Consider the following 24,089-nt stretch of genomic DNA (forward strand, 5'->3'; position numbering starts at 1 on the left):
TAGGCATGCACTCTACCACTGAGCTACACCCTCCCCTCCATGTTCATTTTTTGACAGCCAATTTAGTTTCAGCAAAGACAGAACAAAGCAAACAAACACACAAAAATCTCCCTCATTACAATAATGTTTTTAATGTGAATTTTACTGATTGATTTGGGGGCTCTAATTTTTACCGTCTTGACTTCATAGCTGTCTAACTGCTATACGTATAGAGAACAGACATCTAGCTTAGAGACTAGGCTTATGCATCATTATAACAAGAATAACTGAAGGGGCCGTGTGGTAGACTGCAAAAATGGCTACAAGTTCCTCCTATTCCTGTATGCTCACCTCTCTGCACAGTGACTTATCACATTTCCCATCAAGAGGTAGTCTGTTCCTACCTCTTGTGTCTGGGCTTGGCCATGAGACTTGCTTGGGCCCACGGGACATGAGAAGGCAGGACACAAGCAGAGACTTCAAAAGGGCTCTCACACCCCGAAGCTCGCCCGCTCTTGCCACTCCTGAGGGCCACACGACAGACACCACATGCATAATCCTGGGCTAGTCAGCCGGGGATATGACCCTGTCACCCTTATGACCCCAGCTGACGGCCAGCACCAACCAGGTTCCTAAAGACCCACGAGCTGACTGCATTTTCATGAGTGCAGGTAGATGAGCACAAGAAATTATGTACACAAGAAATTAACAGTGGTTGCCCCTGAGGAAGGAAACTGCTCCTAGGGGATGGAGCGGGGAATCTTCACTGGCTCCCCTTGTATACCTTCTGAATTGAACCATGGAGCAGGCTGCCATTTCAACATACATACATACATACATACATACATACATACATACATATATACATACATACATACATAAGGGTTCTCTGCTGTTATTCAGATTTAGGAAATGCCCCCTGCTTTAGAATCCTCTCCTCTGCTCTCCCAGCTCCCCAGCACCTGAGGGCAAATCCCAGGGTCTGGCTGCCCCTCTCCTAGTACCCCAGCACTCACCAATGCGGTGGGGGACCTTCTCCAGCTCCTCGATCTGGATGTGTCTGGCACCTGCTGGGATCTGTATCAGCTTGAGAGCTCCTGCCACAGAAGAGGATCCAGGAAAACCATGAGCATCCTGAGCTGGTGGACCCACAGCCCAGCATCCCCCATTACCCTCTCCCCTCACAGGTACCCAGGAACATCAGTTTCCTCATCTGGAAAATAGGAATGGGCCCTTCTCCACAAGGTGCTGAGAGGATCAAAGTTTATATAGCTTAAAATGTTCTATAAACACTAAGGGGCTCTGTGTGCGTGTTAGTTGCCATTATTTCCCATTTTCTTGACCCTATTCTCCCTGATTTTTCCCTCCCCTCTTTCTCCTTATTCTTTAAGTCACTAACTAACAGGCCATGAAGCTCCAGCATGGGTGGACCCCATGGTCCTCCCAATCCAAGGCCTGGAAATAAACCTTTCTCAGGGTCATAAACCTTCCACTAAGAAGGAGAGGCAAGGCAAAGCTGTAATTCTCCCCAAGGGAAGTGGATCTAGTTCAGACTAAAGTGTAAAAGACTAATAGATGGCCCTTTTCAACAGCAAGCGTGGCCAGACTGGAGGTGGGGAGGGAAGTCAAGGAACTCAAAGGTATGAAAGAACTCAGGAGTTAGAAGCAGGAAGTACCACAGTTTAAAAAAAAAGTAGTGAGAGAGGAGAGCAAAAAGGACAATCACCAGTCCATTCTGGGCCACATCTTTAGACCTGCCTAACGCCTCATTCCCACCAACAGCCCCAGGCCAAAGAGATGGCTGAGCTGCTGTGACAACACAGTGTCTGGCAGGAAATGCTTTCGCACTCCTGATCCCAAGCACAGGCGCAGCACGCCTGGAAGATGAGGCGACCACTGCCAGGGGCAGCCTGGGAAGGTATGGGACAGGCTCCAGGGCCCCCCTCCCCACCCTGAACTGTGGCCCATCTCAAGGAGGAAGGGTCCACCTGAGGGATGCTGCGGGCTCCAGGGACCCTGACGAGGCCAGAACCCCAGCCCCAGCCTGCTCACCTGCCTGCTTGGAGGCCTTGCCCAGGGTCCCCTTCACAGTCCTGCAGTGGGAGTTGTCGCCGCCACAGACCCCACACTTGTCATCCGCCTTCATGGACCCCACCTCCTTGTCACAGCCAACGGGCTGAGGCCAGAGATGGGGTCAGTGGGAGGAGGCTCCCATTTCCCCACCACCACCCTAACACCAGCAGCCCCTGGCTCCCTCCCCAGTCCCCAGACATGAGAGGACCGTGGACTGAGAGGCACCCCTGTCCTTGTGACAGGGCAAGGTCTTATACTTGGCTACTCCTCTCCCCTCAAATGAGGCTGAGCAGTAACCCCTTTCTGGCATCCCAGGGTTGAGTTGAGGACCAAGGTGGGTTGTGGGTAGGGAAGGTAAGGAGATACCTGTCTTCTTAGGGAGCAGGAGGAGGGGCAGGCAGTGTAGCCCTCCACTCTCCCAGGGTAAGCAGAGGATGGGTGGCCCGGAGCAGGGCACCTACCACACACTCTCCACGGGCACAGACACTGTACGGATCCCGGTAGCTGCAGCGTGTCCCGTCGTGGACCACCTGGTTCATGAAGACAATGTCTCCTGTATCCTCTGACTGGCAGATCAGCTCACACTTCTGAGCATCTATGGGGGAAGGGACCACGCTGAGCCCTAGCTGGGCTCAGAGAAAGTGGGCTAGGCTAGGATGACATTAGCACATGGCTCAAGCAGGAAGCTCCATGGGCCAGCTCCAGGCACTGGGAAGGGGCATACTGGGTGTGGAACTGGTCTTAAAATCCCTACTATGTCATTTATGAGTCATGTGACCTTGGACAAATTCCCTGACCTCTCTAAGCCCCAGATCCTTATTTATTATCCCCAATCAGTAAAATGCCACATCATATTAAGTAAAATCAATTGACATAATCATCATCATCATCATCATCATCATCATCCAACACTTAGTGAATGCTTTCTATATGCCAGATACTTCCAAAACTTTTATACACTCTTGATGTACAACTTTAAATGCTTTATGTGAATTAACTCATTTAAACCTCTCAATATGCCCAAGGAAGTAGGCTCTAACATTACAGAGGAAGAAACCAAGGACCAGAGAGGTTAGGAATTTGCTCAAGGCCACACAGCCACACAGTAAGTAAGTAGCAGAGCTAGGATTCTAACACAGGCAGTCTGGCTTGAGTCCGGCTCTGACCGCTAGAGACATATCACTATTCGTGTAAGATGGTGAATCTCAACATGTCTGTGAACTTTAGAAGGCTGCATGAAAGTAAGGCAGAATGCAGCCTGGGTTTGGGTTTGTAAAATGGAGCAGCTTTTAGTTCTAGTTCTAACAATTAAATGTCTCTTCTCTTTTGGGCTATTAACGTCCTAAAAAAGTAGGTTCCGGGGAACATATAAACACTTGCTGTGTTTCTTAGAAAAAGAGACGTTGGGGCTTAGCTAACTTCCTGGAATTTGCCTAAAAGTCCTGGGAAAACCCAAAGGCCAGCTGCCCCATCGGCCTCACAGCCCCTCTCAATCCCGTGCTGCTGCAGCTTGTGTGGATCTGGATGGATATGCAAGGCTTTCAAAGCAAAAATTTTAAGGAACCATCTGGCTCCCTGCCCCTGGTCCCTAGGCTCCCAAGGTACCTGGAGACATCTTCCCCAGCACTCAGGACTCAAGTCCGGAGCCACAACATCCAATATCATTTTGGATTTTAGGCACAGGAGGAGCCAGACTCCTGGCAGGAAGTGGGCCAGGCGCCAAAGGGTGGGGCTGCCACCTTCCCAAAGACAGGCAGAACCCTGACCAGCACACCCCAGGTAGGTGGGTTTCTGGGCAGCCCTAAAAGCCAGCCGACACTGGCAAGGCAGTGGTGAGCTCCCAGAGTGGCAGGCATCCAGGCAGGGGGGAAACACTCCCTACAAGCATGTTCCGGAGGGGTCTGTGCACTGGCAGGCAACACACAGGCCTCTGAGGTCACTTCCAACTTGAAGTCTGTCATTCTAAGTGTGAGCTGAAAAACAGAGGGTCCTGCAATTGGTACTTTAGAACTTCTGCTACGAAGAAGTAGCTCTGGGCTCAGGAGAGGAAAGGCCATTCTAATCAGCGTCATCTGAGGGCTGCGTGGTAGGGGCGAGCATCAGTTGGTGGAAGGACCACGGAGAGGTCGGCGGGGGGAGGTAGACTCTGAGGACCATTAAAGGCCCTTCCAGCCTGAAGGCTCTAAAACGGTGTGAATCCTAGCCTTTCAGTGGCTGCTCTCTGCCACTGTGAGAACCATCTCTAAAACAGATAGGCACTGGCTTGGCCCCAAGATTCAGACCCTCTGCGTGAGTCCCCAGGCCTGTGTCTGTCCCTGGGCAGCCTGGAGGGTGTCAGTGTGAGGATCCCACAGGCTCCCACTGGCCTGCCTCTCAAATCATTTTCATTAACTGCTAGAACAGTAGCACAATCACTAACACCTAAAAACATGTATGTAACAGGACTGAGCTTCTCAGGATGCTGGTTATGCAAAGCAAGGGTTGCCTGCACCTGTACACAGCCTTCCCGCACAGGTAAGGACACGTCTGAGAGGCACCAACCCCCACAGCCAGCACTGCTGCCAGCCTCAACGGTACCTCTGGCCAAGTAACCCTTGCTCAAGATATTTCCCTTGCATCCACCTGTAAATGGTCAGCAGAAGCATACAAATCAAGGACAGTTTTGATGAGGATGCTGGCCCCCCGAGGTACACAGTGCAAGGGCCTGCATAAAGGCCTGTGGCAGACCTGCTGACTGCAACGTCCCTTTTGGTGCCACCACTGTCCCTTCACCTTCACTGGTGGGCCAGGCATGGGAGGCCCTGTCTGGGAAGACAAGGACCCAGCAGGTGCCCAAGGAAACGTTGGGTGGGAGGGGGAGCAGGGTCCGCTCACCGTCGTCAGGCTCGTAGGGGACCCAGCTGTGCTTGGCGTTCTGGTGGGTGTAGTAGGAGTTGCGCTTGGCACACTGCTGGGCCCGGAAGTCCTCATAGGGCCCCGGACACTCCTCGCTGTTGCAGACCTGGTACTGGAACATGGGCCCTGAGCACAGGCGGCCTCCGTAGGCTGGGCTGGGGCAAGAACAGAGAGACCTTGCTGGCAGGAAGGCTAGGGAGGGCCAGGTTTCCCACATGGCCACCAGGGTAGCCCAGCCTTTTCAAGTAGCAGAAAAAGGGGATCCATTAACTTACAAACTAAAAAGGGACCCCCACTGTGAGGCTGCTGAGCTCAGAGCCTTCGGGTCCCTTCAGGCATATACGTGCGTATATGTGTGTGTGCATGTGTGTGTATGTGATGGGGGAGAGGAGAGAATGGGTGAAAGAAAGGGGGCAAGAAATGGGGAGAAGGGAGGAAGACGGGAGGGGATGACGAGCCCCCTCTAACTGGGCTGGAAGAGAAATCAGTCTTATTCATCTTTGTATGTTCTTTCAACTGTTACTCGGGGCCTGACATACAGTTGGCACTCAATAAATGACTCAAGTGTTCCTATTTGTATCCGCTTCCACTTAATATCATGATGAACTAAGGAGTCGTAAAAGAGACTTGGATTTGGAATTAGAAGATCTGGCTCAATCTAACCCCAAGTCCTGACTAAGCAACCTTGGGTAAGTCACTTAGTCTGGCCATGCCTTAACTTCCCCTTTGAAGGAGGGACCATAACATGTTATTTTACCCACCTCCTATGTGCGTGAAGAATGCGTGAAGAATAAGAAAAGGTAATTTAAAGCAATCTGTATTTTCTTCCCCATTAAATTAAGAGGATTAGGTTAAGATTACAGATACAAAGCATCCAAGTGCACGAGGTTACTGGCGCTCTGCTCAGAGATGCTCGAGGATTACAGGGGTTTATGAACTGCTTAGCACCCTACCTGGCACAGAGAAGGTGCTCCATACACTGGAATAATTATCACAGCAGCTGACCTTTATTAGAGCTTAATCTGTGCTGGGTATGGTGCTGAGAGTACACATATTATTTCATTTAAGCCTCATAAAATAGTTATTATTACAGAGAAGTTCAATAAATGGGAGCTTTGATCAAGGGGATAACTATCTGTCATGACTGAAAGGTGGTTTTTTTCCAGAGTGGCCACACTGGGCCTTTCTCTAATCTGGCTTTCATGCCCCCCAACAGGTAGAAGTTGTAAGGCAGTTCATTTTGGCTCATGTTTGTAAAAGGTCAGGACAGTCATCTGACACAGGAACAGGCTGCTCCAAGAGGCACTGAGTTTCATTGCTGGAGGTACCCAGCAGAGCGTGAAGGACCACACCTGAGGATGCCAGCTACCAGGCCTCTGAGATCCTAGGAACTGCTGTCCTGCAGTGCCCAACACATCACTCCACGCCGTGAGGGGTGGGGCCGGGCCACACCCCACAGAGGTTCAGAATCCCTGGTTCCTGGAGCCAGCTGACCCTCATGGCCAGCCCCCATTTCTCATGAAGCTGTTCTAAGCAGGCTGCTTCATCTTGGGAGATGGAGGTCAGAGAGAGCTGGCACTCAGAGGTTCCAAAACCACAGGAGGAGATCCCCATAGAGGGAATAAAAGGAAGAAATAGAGTGCTCCCCTAGAATGCTGGCAGGGGGTTGGCGGAGGGAATACTTAGAAACAGGTAAGTTCAGAAAAATTAAAGGAAGTTTTGTTTCATGTGGTAGGAAACAGACTTGGGGAATTTATTCTCCAAAGACATGGCTAGTGAACATTTAGATCAGTGTTTTCTCAAAGTTCAGCTGAAGGATCAGGGTCAGAGGAGGGCTTGGTCAACTGGCCAAGCCTTGTGCTCACCCAGACTCTCTGCAGAATCTTCTGCACCGTGTGATAGATAGTCTGAGAATCATTGGTTCAGACTCAATCTCAGATATCAGACCCGATGGGAAATGTCAGATCCAGGCAGAAGTGATTTGGCTCCCTCAACAATTTTGGGTCCTCATCCACTGGAATACACAACCCCGTGCAGAGGACCTTCTTTCCTGTGCTCTGCCCCCTAGTGTCTTCCCCTCTAAGCCCCTCAGAGCCCTGCCCTGCCCATCCTAGCCAAGCACACTCACGGGGGATTGTCACAGTTCCGGCTACGGGATCGAACTCCGCCCCCACATGACCGTGAACAGGACCCGAACTTGGTCCAGGAGCTCCAGCCTCCATCCTGGCCGTAAGTCTGCTCCGGCGACTTCCAGATGCAGTGACCTTTGAAGCACCACTGGGAGGGAGCAGAGGGGTGTGAGGTCACGCTGGGGCCACCGCCGCCTTGCCTGCCATGGAGAGTGCCCAACCAGGCACCCAGCACAGCTGGTGGGTACTGTGGATGAGCTCAGAGAAAGAGACTTTAAGGGCATAAGCCTCGGGGTTACACAGAATCTCAGCCCTACTGTGAGCTGAGTGGCCTTCAGTAAAAGGTCCCCCTTTTCGAGCTTATTCCTCAGTTGTCCAGTGTGGATGACAGCACCTGCCCCAGGGCTGCCGCGAGCTTTCAGTGAGATAACCAGGCACACACAGCCCTCCACGCATGGCAGCGGTATTATTAATGACGATAACCGGGCGATGATTTGGTTTACCACCCCAGGAGAAACAACAGGCTGATAAGGGAGCAAAGACACAATTTCCCACACTGTCTCGAGCTGATCTTGGCTGTGCACTTCGAAATCACCATCCAGGGACCTCAAGCAGGTATGTTCCTGGGAGGCCAGCCAGCCACACAGGAGGTCGTCCATGCAGTGGAGGGAGCACATGCCTCAAGCCCGAGAGACCTGGGTTTGAATCCCAGCTCGGCCATGACTAGCTGTGTGTGGCTTTGGTAAGAGCTTTACCTTGCTGAGCCATGGTTTACTTGCCTGTTAAATGGGATAGTTCCAAGAACTGAAGGCAACAACAGTTACAAAAGGCCTTTGCACAGGGCCAGGCACAAAGGACAGCTCAACCAGCATCAACTCTCTTCCCTTTTCTTGTCGGGCCCCAGTGAAGAAATTCAGCAAAGCTCTCTAGGTCTTTTTCAAGAGATAACTCAGTGGTTCTCAGCCTTGAAGTCACTGCAGGGACCTTTTAAAACTCCAGATGCCCCGGCTTCACCCTAGACTGAGTCAGACTCTCTAGGGGTAGGGATGTTTCAAAGAAGTGGTAATTTTTACAAGAAGCAGTATACAATTGACCGCTGAACAACTCGGGGGTTAGGGGCACTCACCCTCTGCAGTTAAAAGTTCCGTGTATAACTTATAATTGACTCTCTGTAAGTGAGGTTCTACATTCGCAAATTCAACACATTATGTAATATGGTGGTATTTATTACTGACCAAAATCCACATACAGCGGAACCCATGCAGTTTAAACCTGTGTTGTTGAAGAGTCAACTGAGCTTTATATGCCATAAGTCACTCATTTCAAGTGTACCATTCAATGATTTTTTCATAAACTTACAGCATTTGGCAACCATTATCACAATCCAACTTTGGAACATTTCCATCACCCCAAAAAGACAGCTGAGGCCCATCTGGAGTCATTCCCTGTTTTGGGGGGTGGGGCTTTGAAAGCTCTCCAGATGGTTTTAATTGTGCAGACAAAACTGAGAGCCACTTATTAACCCTTGTGTGAAACTGTGACAGAAGAGGGTCCAGAACCTTGAAAATGCCTGGAGCAGGTATACCCTAGGCTCTAGGATAACAGCCCACCAGGTCTGGAGTGCACTGGGCCTGTACGAGGCCATGGGAAGCTCCACCCATCTGGGAAGGGGCAGACCCTGTACAGATGTGAGTGGCAGGAGCCTGGAGAGGGCAGAGGACGGGGGGTGGGGTCAGGTCCGTGCCTGGACTCACAGCTGCTGCTGGGTGATATCCCGCCTCTCTAAACACCCTGCTTCCTCCCAGCTCCCTCGTTTGCTCTGACGTGGCTCATAACTTCAGAACAACCTGAATGGGAAGAATGCTTAGTCAGGGGTCAGCAGCGGGTCAATGAATGGCCCAAAGTCACCACACAGAGATCGGGGCAGGGCCAGCAATAGAGCGGAGGGGGGTTTCAGACTCCAGCTCAGGGCTCTCAGGTGCGGCGTCCCCCTGAAACCCACACACAGGAGGGTGCAAGCACACATCAGGAAGTAGACGAAAGGGCAGGTTTGGGCGGGGGTGGGAGAACACATGTGTGAGAGAAACAGCATGGTGGAGTAGGGAGGAGGAGGCGGGACACCTGCAGTCTTCCCTTCATCCCTTCTCTGCTAATCACTCTCTGTCTGACCTCCGCAAGTTCCCTAACCTGCCTGGGCCTCACTCTCCTCATCTGTAAAATGGGAGTAAGCATTCCTGCTGATGGGCTATAAGACAAGGCCAAACTGTACACTGTAGAAGCCAAGGACTGTGGTGCAGGGAAGACGGTGTGAGCATGTGAGTTGACGTGCAGACCCCATGCCTATCTGCCTGCACGTGAGGCTCCCTCCTATTCTCTTGCACTGACCCACCCCCACCCCACGCATTCATATCCACACTTGGTGGGGAGATGGGGGCTCCCTAGGGCCTGCACCCCGGGAAGGCCCTCCTGCTGCAAACTGGGCCCTGCGGGTACCTTGCCTGGTGCGCACTCAGTCCCATCCAGCGGGGGCCCCTTCTTGGTCTTGCAGAAGTACGGGTTGTCAGGGTGGCTGCACCACAGCTGCTTGCAGGCCTCAAAGGTCCTGAACTGTGCGGCAAGGGAGATGGGGTCACTGGGCTGGACCAGCTCTCCAGCTCTGACAAGCTGTCCAGGGGGTGAAGGGCAGTGACAGAGAGAGGGAGGGTGTGGTGGGCACTGAGGCCAGAACCCTGTGAGGGAGGCCGGACGGGCCTGTCCAGCAGAGCCCCACACGCCCACTAGCTCAACCCTACCCCAAGGGCCAGTGGCCTCCAGTGGCCCCTCCTCTCTCCAACAGGGCACCGGGAGGAAGGCACCAGCCACAGCCCACACTCCTCTGGTCTCCCCGCCAGTCCTCCCTCCCTGCCTTTGCAAAGGCTACCCTGTCACTGAGCAGGGACTAGGGTCTTGAGTCTCTGGGGAGGCTGGGCCTGCTGATGCCCTCTGAGCCCTGTGCGTACTGGGGGCTTTGAGGGGGCTGCCAGCCTGGCCCAGACCCCGAAGCACCCAGACAAGGCCAGGAGTCCCACTTCCCTCTAATCTCACCCAGCCATGCCACAGGTTGGTACCTTATGTTCCAGATTGTCTCAGAAAGTCCCAATTTCCTTTCCTCTATCATCCCCTTGCTAGGCAGACAAGTGTCCTCCAAATACAGCATTTGGGCACTGAAATCCCACATCCCAGGCTGTTTCTCCACCCCCAAAGCAGAGACCAGGTATTCCAGTGTGGCCTGGTCAGTGGGCAGGGTGACCACACACAGAGCTGAGGAGGCGGGCTGCTTTCTCGGATGGGGCCGTTTGAGGTACTCATGGCACCAGGGCCTGACCCCTCAGAAAGCCCCCTGCCCAGGACGTCCCCTTCTCTGAGCCTCTGCCTGGGCCCTTGTTCAGTTCTCTCCCGGGTGGCTCTAGCTGGTCACTGGGCTCCAGCCTCGCCCTTGCCCTGTCCTGCAGGGTAGGGACAGGGCTCTGCCCTTGGATCCATCTCCTCAGGCATGGGGTGGAGGGAGCACCTGACCTGACACAGGGCCTACCTGGCAAATAAGCTCCCCTGGTGAGCAGCCAGCCAGGATCCCACTGGCACCCACCCTCTCTGTTCTACTCTGCTCCCATTGTCCCCAGGGCCCAAGCATTCTCCAGCCGCTGCACATGCTGCCCTGGCAGGTGGGACTGGGTGGGGCAGGTATGCAGCAGAAGGTGGCTGGGCCTGGGCCCTGGGCATCCTGCAACACTCCCAACCCCCACGGTGGCTGACACAGAGCCTGCGAGCCCATCGCCAGGCTGCCTGGGCAAAGGCGCTCTGTGAATGACCAGCCTGGGCTCCAGGAGGACCTGGCCTGGTGTACCGGTTGGCAGAGGCCGTGAGAACTCACCGCTGAGCAGGTGTGGTATCCAGTACCGAAGTCAAAGCGGCACTGCTCATCCATTGAGTAGTCAATGCCAGGCAGCTCCGGGGGCTGGGGCCAGGCGGGAGCAAAGGGGTCATCAAGGAGGCAGTCGTAGGAACTACCGGCAGAGACAGGGAGGTGAGGCAGGCAGGGGTGGGACCTCCCAAGCTCCCCCTGCCCAGTTGGGTAGAGGGCTCTCCCTTTCCCGGTAGTGGTGTGGGTTTAACTGAGCAAGGAAGGCCTGCAGGAATCTGCCCCCACTGCCCTGTGCCAGGACCTGTGTTCTCTGGGGAGCTCAGGCTGCCCTGAGCCCCCATCGCTTCCACCCAGGAGGCACCCAGGGCAAGGGCACCTAGGACTGGGTTAGGCACTCAGCTTGTACCTTTCTTACAGGGCCCACTTTGTCCATGTTAGAGGGACACACCATGGCCCAAATTAAGGGTTGGCTCAGGGACAATCTGAGGACTCATTGCACTGGGGGAGGAAGAAGTCAGCGTGCCATACAGGATGGACGCTGGGCCCTGGCCAGCCACTGCATGAGGTTAGTGCCAGCATCTCTGCCAGCACCTGCCCCACTGCCTCAATTCACTCTGCACCCACTCTCGGCCTTGAGCTCCCGAGTCTAATGCTTGTTCTGGGCCTCTATGTCCCTGGGGCCACAGGAGCTGACCAGCAAACCCGGCTCTAAGCATGTGTCAAGGGCGGGATGCTATGGGAGGGGAAGTGACTTGGGGGTGACGGAGTGGCAGGATGCATGCTCCTGTCCTGGTCCGGAGGGCAGAAGTGACCTACGGGAGGTAGCGGCTGAGCTCCAGCTTGCTGCAGCGGGACCAGTGGAAGCGGTGGAAGGCAGCCTGCACCAGGGGCGCCATGACGCTGCCCAGGCTGGTCTCGTCTGCACAGCCGTTCCCCTGACCATCGTGCTCCATGCCAAGCCTAGGGTTGGGGGAGAGGACAGAGGGGAGCCCTGTGTCACACCCGCGGAGCCCACCCCGGGAAGACGGGCAGGCGAGCCAGAGACCCTGCCCTGACCAGGCTTCAGACTGTGCCTCGTGGCCTTGGTCTCCCCACTGTGCAGTGGGGAGGGCCACCCCCTAGATGGAAGCTAAGCCCACCCTGCCCCTAATCCACTCCTCAAACCCCACCCACATCCTCACAGCTTCCAAGGCCAGCTCAAGCCCCACTCTTGCCCCAGAACAAACTCCCTGGCCACCCTGCCCGTGGGCAGCCGCCTGCGCCACCATTAACAACTCGCATGCTGTGCCCTGTCCTCCCTCCAGACCCAAGGCCTTCGTGTGCAAGGACCAGTCTCACTCTGTTCAGTTCAACCTCACTTATGCACCCCTCCCTGTATGCCAGCCTCTTTAGCTTCTCCCAGATTCCGTAGTACCCACGAGCTTTGCGTGTGGCATGCACCTGCCATGATAGTAGTTTAAATGTAAAATTTCACTCTTTACAGTTAATATTTAACACCAAAACCCAAAGGTTCTAAATTCTTAAACGTTCCCAGGTGGCTGCATCTGCTTGACTGCTAGACAGACACATGGGCCTCTAAGCCTGACTTGTCTCTCCACAGGGAGGGCCTCTGTCAGTGAAGAGTGGATACTCCCCGCCAACACCCCACATACAGCAAGACAAGCTTCTGGCTCCAGAATATGTGGAATCATTGGCTTCTAGGGCAGGAAGGGACCTCAGAGGTTTCCCTGGTGTCAGCCTTCATGTTGCTGATGAGAAAACAGAAGCCCTGGAGAGGAGCCACCACCCGCCCAGCAAGGAGCAGGGCTGGGATGAGATCCGCACAGGCAAGCCCTGGGTCTGGCCCACTCCTCTCCTTCCTACATCCTTCCAGCTGCATAAACGCCCTTGCTCTGCACTCTGTGTGTGGGCTGAGCTGGAGGGCGTGTCCCTTAGCTCTGCCCTCAGGGACAGACAAGGCCAGGAGGCAGGACTATGGCACCTGTGTGTCATCATCAAACACCGTGGATGGTGGTGTCTTTGTTTTCTCCCAGCATGTAGCTTTTTGTATGCTTCTCTGTTCCATTCTCCACTGTAGCCCCATTTCTAGAACAGGGCCAGGAACAGGGTAGGTACTCAAGAAATACTAGTTGAATGAATGAATGAATATGCTCTAAACCAAATCCAGGCCTGAGCATCATACAAGCCAGCCACCAGCCTGGCCCGAGGCTTAGGTCTAAGTGCACCTGTTTATGATGGACTCAGGCCAGTGCTCCAGTGCACTGAGCACCAGGGCAGGCTTCAGGTGTGGCTGGGACAGAGGGATAGAGGCCAGCCTAAGAGCAAAGCACTGTCTTTGAGGGGACACTGCCACTGACCTGCCAAAGGCAGGGCCAATCTGGTTACCCACAAACCTGGGATTTGCAGGCCGGTCCCAAGGCAGGCCCAGAATTGCTGTCCAGGCCCTGGGGCTCCCTCTCCCATCAGGACAACTCCTCTGGCATCTCTTGGGACACTGGGATGGGAGCCTGATCTGGGGCAAAGCCTCCCATGCGCACAGATCTCCTTGGAGCTTGAGGCACAGCCCACCCTCTCAGTGCCACTTACACGTGGCCAGTCTCGTGGGCCACCACGAAGGCCGAGGAGAAACCATCCTCATGGTTGAGGGCACAGCTTCTCAGGGGGTGGCACATGCCAGTGACAGGCGCATAACCTGCCAGGGAGAGGGAGAGAAGACAGAGAGAGGTCATGCTCAGGTGAGGTAGGACTCGACGAGGTCTGCACTGAGCCAGCCACCACAGGGACATCCTGACCCCATCACTGCCTCTAAGGCCTTCCCTCTTGGCCTGTAGCTGCCCTGCACCTGCCGGCCCCTCCTCTAAACAAGGTAGTGCACCCCGAGCCTGCTCACACTCCAACTTCCAAGCTGTGTCCCTCCAGCTAGTCAGTCACTGGTCAGTCAACAAACAAGCTCCAAATATATGGGGGTAGCAGGTGGCACCGTGTGAGACACTATGGGCAAAACAGAGGAATCAGGTATAAGCCCGCACTCCCCCCACCCCCGACAACACATCCGTGCAATTAAGGGGTAGATGGCTTAGCAGGGAGACTAGGGATTGGGTCAGCTCAGGTGTGGGTCTGCAGTGACGGAGTTCAAGGAGCACAGAGGGGTGTGTAGGGTGACTGTGCTGTAACCTTCTGTCTTCATCCCAGGAAAGGAAGGCCCTGGTCTACCCGCAGATCCACGCCCCTCCAGCCCAGTGATCCACACCCACTCATCTCCCAGATTCTCCCAACTGTGGCGTGGGGGAAATAGTATTTGTCTCCTCCATTCCAGGGCTGCTAAAAGGGCAGAGGGAGGCATGAAATGTCTGTGACAGAGTATGGCTGGAAGCGCTCTGTCAACGCAGGAAGCTTTGCCTGTGATGGAGGCAGAAGGATACAACATGGACAGAAGCATCCTGAAGATCACCGAGGTCTTCAAGCAGCCAGGCTCCGGGACAGTGAGCACAGGGCCCAGGGCCTGACTCACAACCATCTATCTTCAGGCTCAACCAAGGCAGCAAGAACCAGAGTGGGGGCCCCTTCACTTCCCCTGGCCCCCAAGAAACCATTTCAAAGCTCGCCCACTTGTCCGGCCAGGTCGTGTCTCCAAAGTCCCACAGACAGTTTTGCTGACAGAAAATCTGGCCCCTCAAAACATCCTGGAGTGGCCTCAGAGAGAATCCTGGCCTCTGCCCTGCAGCTCCACACACCTGGCCAGGACAAATACAGTACCTTGCATACCTGAGGGCCCAAAGTCCTGCCGGGTGAGGAAGACGACGTGGTCGTGGTGCTCTGCGTGGCCGGGGTCTTGGCGCTGTTGAGAGTGCGCCCAGCGACACACCTGCTCCAGGCTGCGGGAGGGGTTCCCGTGCTCGATCAGGCTCAGGGACTGCAGGGCCAGAGAGCAGGGTGGCCGGTCAGAGCTCACAGACCACAACAAGGACCTGGCACGCCACTCCCACATGCAGGGACACTGAGGCCGGCGGTACAGCAGTGCCTACCCCAAGGTCACTGCTGTCCCACTCTGGCTGCGGCTGGCACACAGCCCCCCACCCCACCCCCACTTTAGGGAATGTTCCTTTGCCAGGGCACCTGTCTGCTGAGAGAGAACACATTATCTCTAATCCCTCAACTAACCTGCAAGGCAGGTGCCGCTCTGAGCATCTCCGCTGTATGTTCATCGTCTCATTTAATCTTCACAATAGCCCCAGGAGGGAAGTTCTGTTGTTACTTCCCTTTGGGGAAGAACAAGCGATAGAGCCCAGGGCCCCAGGGCCCAGCCCCGGAGGGACTTGTCTTGTTGCTTCCCCTCTAAGCCCCACTTTCCCCATCCACTCAAGGAGAGGGACCTTCAGCTCTAGGGGTTTAGGACTGTCCGTTTATCTGATCAGAGGGAATCATACACCCCTGCTTACCAACCCCGAATGGCCCTGTCATTGAAGCCTCAACTCTAACAGTCTCCGGGTTCTGATTCTGAAGACAAAATGTTTCCTAGATCCTGTCCCTCCTCTCCCACAACCTTTCTCCCTCCAAACCCTGCCTGCTGACAAGGGGGTTTACCTGCCGGTAGCCAACCATGATCAAGCGGACCAGGGCGATGTTTATGTGGGCCCCCAGGGACTCGTCGTGGTAAATCTCATCCACCTGCAAGAATAGAAGAGCACCTAGTTTCAGGAGAAGCAAGCATTCATTACAAGTCCCCCGCATGCCAGGCATCCGACACATTCTCCTATTTCATCCTTTCCATGGCCTTATCTGGAAGGCATTCCTAGCCTGATTTCCAGATGAAGAAACTGAGGCAGAGGGAGGCAAGATGATCGGCCCAAAGACATGCAGTTAACAAACTGCAGGGCTGCAGTTCGAATCCTGGCTCACCGAATTCCGATCCTGAGCTCTCTCCAGGAAGCTGAAGTGTGAGGGGGCCTGGTCTCAAAGCCAGCAACTCGGACTGACTTGTTTTTCCATGCCTCTGAAGAGTCCCTCCAGAAATACCACAGCTCAGGCCACTCGTCCTCACCGCCCTGTATAGCTTTCCAGTTGCCACTAGAATCATCTGTCTGCCCTGTGGTGCCAGAGCACACCTCCAGGGCAAATTCGGAGGGGGAAGTGCTCTAGCACCTTCAAGCAGAAGCAGCAGCAGAGGAGCCTGTTAAAAATGCAGCCTCTTTGGTCCACCTCCTGAATCAGAGTCTGCCTTTGGGCAAGATCCCCAGTGATTCTCAGGCACGGTCAAGTTTCAGGGGAGGAGAGCTGCACTGGATCCATTCCTTGTCCCACAGGCTCAGGGACCTGGGGGGCAGTCCTGGCACAGTCCATCAAAGAATGCAGCTCTCTCCAAACCCCTGGTCGGGAGACCTGGAACAGTGTCCGTGACAGACTGGACCCTGCCTCTGCCTGTCCACCCCCAAGGACAGGGAGCTCACCTGCTCCTGAAGATGCCCATCTCCTGAGTGGTCCCACTGGACAACTCCAGCTTTTTAGTTTTCAACAACTTTTATTCCTGAATACAAAACATTCCACTCTAAAAACTTTGAAAAGTATCCAAAAAAGAAAAAAATTAAGTCATCTACTATATACCAGCCAGATATATAACAACCACAGTTAACACAGCTTCCTGCTGTGTGTGTGTGTGTGTGTCTTATTTTACAAAACTGGAGTCCTACTGAATATACTGTTTGTAGTTTTCTTATTTTAAAAAACATCATTCTGTGGATTTAAAAGCATCACTTCTAAAGTCTACACGTCATGGTCCAACACTTACGTAACTATGCCCCTAGTTGGGCATAACCCCAGGGAGAAGTGACTTGTCCAGCAGGAAAAATGAAATGTTCAGCAGGTCACAGCAACGCACAGCACACAGCAACGCAGCTACCAGGAGCTAGAGTCCTGGGTTCAAATCCCAGCACTGCCCCTTCTGAGCTGGGTGGCTTGGAGCACATCAGGTAACTCCTTAGAACCTCCATTTCTGTTCCTGTAGAATAGGGGTCATAATGGCTGTCGTAGGGCTGGCATGTGGATGCTCATACCAACTCAACATCTGGGAACAGGAATGAGTCTCTCGGGCAGAGGGGCTCACAGGCACGGTCACAGATGGAGGCGGAAGTGGAACTCTGACTCTTGACTCCTATCCGCACGGTTTCCCGGGAGCTGGGATGGAGATTCAGGAATGATTCTGTTCTTACCACTTCACTTCTCCACGCCCTTCAGCTCATGAGCAAAGGAACCAGCCTACAATCCCTGAGGGAACAGCTGTCTACCAGATGGAGAGGAACAGTGTGGCCAACTCAACATATGATAGCCCCATGGGGAAGGGACGGCCGGAAGGGGGACCGGAGGTCTGCTGCTGCTCTGACGCACCCTTCCTGAGCCAGCAAGGACAGAGCCAGGCTGTGGGTCCAGAGCTGCAGCGGCAGGAGCTGCAGGCACCACGGAGCCCCGGCTCGCTCTCCCAGAACTAGCAGCTGCCCCAATTCATAAGCATGTAGACCTCAGAGCCGCCAGTGTCAGGCTTCCCCAAGGGCCTGCCTGGCACCCATGTCTGGATTTAACTGAGACAGCAGGCCCCCCAACCCCCACCACATGTAACGATGTTAAGTCCGACAGGTGGGGGCACCTCCCTCCAGCCCCCTCCCCTCTCCTGCAGAAGCAAAGGCACCACGGGAGCAAAGTGCTCAAATGCATAAAAAGGCGATGTCCTTCTCCACCTGCCTGCCCTGACTCATCCCAGGAGAACTGTGGGGTCCTAGGAGGGATGCAGGTCCAATCAGCCACACACACATTTTCTCCCTAACAGAATTCCAACCTAAGGACTCTGCTGACCCACTGAAATGATACTCAGTCTGCAACAGAATGATCCAACTAACCCCAACATCTCAGCCCCTCTGACATCAGTACACGGCCTTCCTTCTACACAAGGGTGTGGCCAGTGACTCATACCTCCCTGACGTGCCCTGTAAGAGTGCAGACCAAGGATGGGGTTGTGAGCAACACATGCTCCACACAGACACATCTGTGCACCTCATAAACACGTGCAAACCCACCAGTCACCCCAGGGTAGCGGAAGAGAGTGTCACCGGGACACAAGGGTGGGGCATCTGCAGGGCCTCTGGGTGCTTGAAGGACCAAAGGCCACAGCCTGCCTTCCTTCATCTCTCTCCAAAATGGCCAAATGCTGCCAGAATCTGGCCACAATACTCATTTCTGTCCCACACTCAGAAGGCCAAATGCACCCATCAAGGCCTGCAGTGACCCCTGCTCCAACACTGCATCTCCAGTCCAGGACACTGGGAGGTAGTCCCTCACGGCAGGATCTGGGAGGGGGCTGCTGCACTCTGAGCCCGAGTGCCCAACGCTGGTGCGGAGGGTATTGAGTGGGGGCCTCCTGACACCAACTCCCACTCCCAAGTAACTGGCCTGAATGCAAATACTGAACAAGCAGAATGCGCCATCTGGAGACACCACTCAGCGCTCTGAAATAATCTGGAAATCAAAGTGGGGGTTCAGGGGAGAGGATGGTGCACGTGAGAAGGAGGGGTCAGGCAGGTCTTGCTGGAAGAGCTGGAATAATCTTTGACTAAGAAGCTCGTTGACCCTTCCTAGGAGATGGGCAGAGGCATGATGCAGGGGAGAGGAAGGCAGGAGTTACATGGAGCCACCAAGAAAGCCCCAGGCCACTGGCAATCAAGCTAACTGAGGCTAATCCCCCACATAACAGGGAGTTTCCTTCCTGCCCATGCATGCACACCTCCAGCAATGGGGCGCTCTCGGCCATTAGAAAGTTTTCTATGCCATGAGCCCTATTCTGCCTTCCTGTTCACCTCTTCCCCTGGCCTCAAGTCTCCCTCTTGAGGTTTCATTGAGCATGTCAGCTCCTTCCTGGGGATGGATGGTGACCACAGTCTCCCAGGGACGCCTCTCCAGCTCACAGTGGTCAAAGAGAAAACATTACAGGCAGCAAGAAAGAAGACAGATCACTCACCAAGGAAGGACCACTGGGTTGGGGGGAGGTTTTCAACAGTAACAGGGAAGACCCTGAAGTAACACCATCAAAACACCAAGACAAAGAAACCATCAACCTAGACTCCCAGACCCAGCAAACCATCTTTTAAGAATCATGATGAAATGAAGACATTACCAAGTAACAGAAAACTGAGACAGTCAAACAGACCCTACTGAAGGATCTGCAGGAAAGGAAGACGGAAAATTATCTCCAAAAGGCAGCAGTACAAGAATGCATAACAATTGTGAGGCTGTGATAGGGGCAGGGTTCACCAGTGAGAGGTAGTCTGCTCTTTCCTTACATTAAATAAGAATAATGATAATAAATTTTCTCCTTTATTCCCCTCCCCAAAAGAGTGGGGATGGCCCTGCCGCCCTAGTCTGGTCTGTCTCTGGGGCCCCGGCATGCTCAGCTGCACACACCCCTGCCTGCCTTGAGTGGGGACCTCAGCAGCTTTGTTTCAGCTGGAGCCACCCTGACACTGTGCAGGCGGAGGAGGCGGCTGGACAGGGCTGCCGTGTGCAGCAGAACCGCAGAGGCCTCTGGGCACAGGGGTTCCACCCACAGCCCGGAGCTGGTGCTGGTGTCACAGCGAGGAGGTACAGCTGCCTACGAGTCTCCAGCCCGGCTATGCACTCCAGGCCTGGCTCTGTTGGCGTCTGTCCTCCACCGCTGTCTCCCAAATGCCAGAGGTGAGGCCAGCAAGCCAGCTTACGGGAGATAGGGAATTGCTTCCCATGGTTGTAGGCACAAGCGTGACTGCTGCAAGACACACCCTGGGGCAGAAAAGAAAACTGTCTGGTTCTCCCGGCTTCCCCACCTCAGCCAAGTTCAAGGTCATCTGCCAAGACCCCCAGGTTAGGGTTCCACATAACATATTGGCCGGGGTGGCCATTGGCTATGTACCAGAAAAACAAGCAAAGGCTGGATTCTCTCTGGCTAAGGGGAGACAAAACAGCAGAAGGGAGAGGATGGCTAGAAAGCACTGGGTTTGGAGGGTGAGCTGCTGTCACTGAACATCTACTGTGCTGAGGTCACTGCATACAACTCCATGACAACCTTGCAAAGGGAGGAATTATTCCTGTTTTGTAGGTGAGAAATCCAAGGCTCAGAGAGGTTAAGTACCTTGCCCAAGGCCACCCAACTGGAAATTGGGAAGGCTAGGATTTGAATCCAGACCTTGTGACTCTTAGCCACTACACGCAGATGCTCTCCTGGACTAGCTTCTGTGGCAGGCTGGCTGGGGTGGGCTTTCTCTGGCCTGGAAGAGAAGACGAGGGGACTGGGTTTCCACAGCCAGTAAACAGCAACATGGCCAGCCAGAGAGTTATTGTAAGAACCGTTGTCCTCCTGTAACCCTGTGTGGCCAGGCTTCCTGGGGGCCTTGTGGTCAAGCTCAGGGGGCAGGAAGAAGGGAAGGAGGGTCTACTGGGGTGGGAGCTCTGAATCTGTTTTCCTGCCCAAAGGGAGGGCCAGACTCGGGGGCCTGCAGCAGAAATGCCCAGCCCTCAACCTGCAGCTGGGGACGGGGAGGGGGAAACTAGGCCTCGGGAGCCTAGGGGAGGGCCGCTGGCAGCCTTCCCTTCTGGACCAAGCCCAGATGGGTTTCTCCTTGGCAAGGCAGGGACAGGTTGGGGGTAGAGAAGCAGAGAATGGACCCTGGCCAACCCCAAGTTCCCTCGCTCCTAGGGAACATTGCTTCTGAGGGGCTATGGGACAGAATGTCCACCTACTGCTTGGTAGCCAGGTTCAGCAGGGCTCAAAAGGGAGGGGCAGTGCTGAGAAAGCCGGATCCTGGGGTTTGAAGCCCACCAGGTGTTCAAACAGGAGAGGGTACTAACTGTCACCTAAGAGCGCAGCCCACGCCTCCCAGCACCACCTCACTGAACCCTCCCAGCACCACCTCACTGAACCCTCCCAGCAACCTGCCCAGAAGGAAGTCCTGGCCCTTCTTTCTCTTTTAATCAGCTTACTTTTTTTTTTTTAAATCCCACCAGAGTGGTTTTAAAAGTTTTTTATTTGTTTGTTTTTATTTTACTTTTTTGGTTTGTTTTTGGAGGGGGAGATAATTAGGTTTATTTATTTACTTTTTTTTTAATGGAAGTGCTGGGGATTGAACCCAGGACCTCGTGCATGCTAAACATGTGCTCTACCACTGAGCTATACCCTCTCCCCTTAATCAATTTACTTTTAATTTTAGAATAGCTTTTTTTCAGAAAAGGTGCAAGTACAGGGTTCCTTATTATTAACATCTGCCATTACTATGGTACATTTGTCACAATTCACAAACTAACACCGTCACATTATCACCTACTAAAGCCCATATTTTTTCAGGTCCCCCTAGTTTAGGGGCAATGTCCCCTTTTTTTGGCTATGGGATCGCATCCAGGACGGCACATTACATTTAGTCAACCTATTTCCTTCGACTGTTCCGGGCCATTTCTCCTCTCTGATGTTGACCTTGATCACCTGCGGAGAGGCTGCTTGCCAGGTTTCTCCACTGTAAAGTCACCCCCAAGCCCTTTCCATGCTCTGCTCTTTAGAAGGAAGTCACTATGCACAAGCCCACACTCCTGGAGTGGGAGTTAAAATCCATCTCCCCAAAGGCAAAGGATCTATATCAGTTATTTAAAATTCTTCTCCCCAGACTCCTCCCCCCAAGGGTGGCTCAGCTCCAACCCCCTCCAGAAAGCCATCCTCTCTCCCCTCTCTCTCCTGCAGTCCACAGGGATGCCGCCTCCTTCGGCACTGCCCTCCAAGATTCCCTAGAACAGGAGACCGACTGTCATCCTAGGTATACACCAGGCACTCACTAAATGCTTAAAACTGCCCTGTATGTTTCAAATGGTTCCCTGGCCCTGAGATTTGAAGAAGCATTAAGGAAAGGGACCCAGTACAGATGAGTAAACCGAGGCACAGAGGAAGCCTGGACCATCCAGGGCCCAGCAGCATGTGAGGGAGGGATGAGGAGCTTGCCTGCCATCTGGTGCTGCATGAATATTTATAGCACATCCCCAGTTAATGAAACAGAAAACGGAGAGGCAGGATGCCCCTGAGCCATTCTCACAGCTGTCCTGAGAGCTACAGTGACGGGCCTGATCGGATCACTGTGAGTGCCACTGTCGGCTCTGCCCTCCTCCCTGGGTTAGCACAATGAGACTGTCCATCCTGAGAACCAGATCGCCTCTCTGATCCCGTCAGGCCAGCCCTGGCCCCAGAAACCAGGATCCGAAGTGGTCACAGGCAGGCAGGAGCTGAGAGGGGAGAACAAACAGACACCCTTTCTTACTGGCTTCATGAAATCCCTGAGGGAATTAGTGCTTCAAGCATCCCAGCCAAATACAAGTTCCCATACAATGGACAGGATGAGCTGCTGGTCCCCTGGGAGGGAACGCTGTCTGCTGCCCCTCTGCTCACTGCCACAGGCGGAACTCTGGCTGGCTGTCCTCTGCACCCGGGAATCAGAACCTACATCCTACCTTTCCCCCTCTGGCAGCCACAGGTTTGCAAGGCAGCAGCTCCTTAAGCGCAGCCCATCTCAGTGCCATGAGCCTCTCTCCCCTAGAGGAACAAGCCCTTTGGGAAGCTCTGTCCCAGCTGCACCCCTCACGCATCCCCAGAGCCTCTGCTCCCACACCCACAAGGGCAAGGCAGCAGTGAGCAGAGGAACCAGCCTCAAACAGCCCTCCAGAACCTCTGAGAAGACAAAAACTCTCCTCCCCACCTACTTTCTGGTAGGTAGTGAAAAGGAACGTGGAACCAAGACCATGGAAACAGGCATTCAAAGCAGGCCCTCCTGGCATGGTTTTCAATCAAGACAAGCTCCCTGGCGGAGGCTGTGGGGCATGGGGAAGAGGTCAAGAGAGGCAGATTGGGTCAGAGACTTCCTCCAACAGTAAAGCTCAGGGACAGGAGGAGGGACACCAGGGACTGGGGGAGACTGGCCTCCACATCGTGAACCATAGAACTTAGTAGAACCTCCCACACTCCTCACCAACAGCCCCAGTCGCTTACAATTCCAGATCTGAGGGATTTAATTAGACCCTCCCCTCTGGGCTAATCACATTTCAGTCTGGGCAAGCCTCTGCAACACCAAGTTTCAAAAACACACTTTGCTCTGTAGAAAGAAGTGGCTCCTTGTATGATCCATCAAAATATCTCTTCCAGTTTCCAAGGGAAGCTCCCAAATTCTGTGTGGGGAACACATTCCTATGGACCCTCCTCGTCACTTTCCTAACTTCGCTGCTTCACACCTACCTCAGAAGTGGGTTTCATCTTTTGCTGTGGCCTCAAAAAGCAGCCCCTCCACCCTCCAGGTCACGTAAGCTGACTGTCTCAGAACCCTCTCTAGAACGGCTCAGACTAGACTAAGCCAGCGGGTCCAGTGGGGGCCTTTCTAAGGGCACACAGTGGCCCAGAACCCACAAAATGTGGGTTTTCACCCCACGCAAGGACCTTAGGTACTGGTATAGGATTGTGGTCCCTCTAGGACACACACATGTACATCACTCACTTCCTGGGGTCGCTCCTAGGGTCCTACTCCTGGCCTGTGTGGAGACCCACTCAGAACCACAGAGTTGGTATAAATATTATTTTAAACTGAGGACATTTGAGATTCAATAGATGCAGAAAGAAACTGTCTCGGAAATTCCCTCATCTGACAAAGCAGCAACTTCTGGGAAAAGAGCTACCATAAATCCCCTCTCCGGGGGAATTTTATGGCCATAAAAAAAGACAGAAAGACCACTAGCACCTGCATAAACATATATTATCACAAACTTTCTTATTTCCCACTTGTTCTCCTAAAACCCATTTGTCTTTTTTTCCCATTTGTCTTTCTTAAAGAAACCTATTTGCCCTTCCCATAGAACCTCTTTTCCCCTCTCTCCTTTACTAACAGGTATATAAGCCCCCAATTCTAACCACCTCTTTGAGTTACTCATCACTGAGCACTTGCATGGACACGCACATTGCACATGTAAATAAACTCTTTCTTTTCTTTTGCTAATCTGTCTTTTTGTCAGTTTAAATTGCATATCCCCAGGGACAGAACCTAAGAGGGTACAGGAAAAGTTGTTTTTCTTCCCTG

At 53.6% G+C, this 24,089-nt stretch overlaps 1 protein-coding gene across 1 annotated transcript in view; it reads right to left on the reverse strand.

The window, feature by feature from the left end:
* The window catches only part of ADAMTS14 (ADAM metallopeptidase with thrombospondin type 1 motif 14), a 74,962-nt gene that overhangs the window by 15,034 nt on the left and 35,839 nt on the right, over window positions 1–24,089 (reverse strand). Inside the window, exons 5-15 of the mRNA XM_072971360.1 lie at window positions 15,562–15,645; window positions 14,743–14,890; window positions 13,564–13,669; window positions 11,794–11,937; window positions 10,987–11,119; window positions 9,570–9,683; window positions 7,076–7,224; window positions 4,927–5,102; window positions 2,514–2,647; window positions 2,032–2,155; window positions 996–1,076 (exon numbers count right to left, since the gene is read on the reverse strand). Coding sequence (XP_072827461.1) covers window positions 996–1,076; window positions 2,032–2,155; window positions 2,514–2,647; window positions 4,927–5,102; window positions 7,076–7,224; window positions 9,570–9,683; window positions 10,987–11,119; window positions 11,794–11,937; window positions 13,564–13,669; window positions 14,743–14,890; window positions 15,562–15,645 — 1,393 coding nt within the window. The remainder of the gene's footprint in view (window positions 1–995; window positions 1,077–2,031; window positions 2,156–2,513; window positions 2,648–4,926; window positions 5,103–7,075; window positions 7,225–9,569; window positions 9,684–10,986; window positions 11,120–11,793; window positions 11,938–13,563; window positions 13,670–14,742; window positions 14,891–15,561; window positions 15,646–24,089) is intronic.

The sequence above is a fragment of the Vicugna pacos genome, chromosome 11 (genome assembly GCF_048564905.1).
Source record: "Vicugna pacos chromosome 11, VicPac4, whole genome shotgun sequence".
NCBI lineage: Eukaryota > Metazoa > Chordata > Mammalia > Artiodactyla > Camelidae > Vicugna > Vicugna pacos.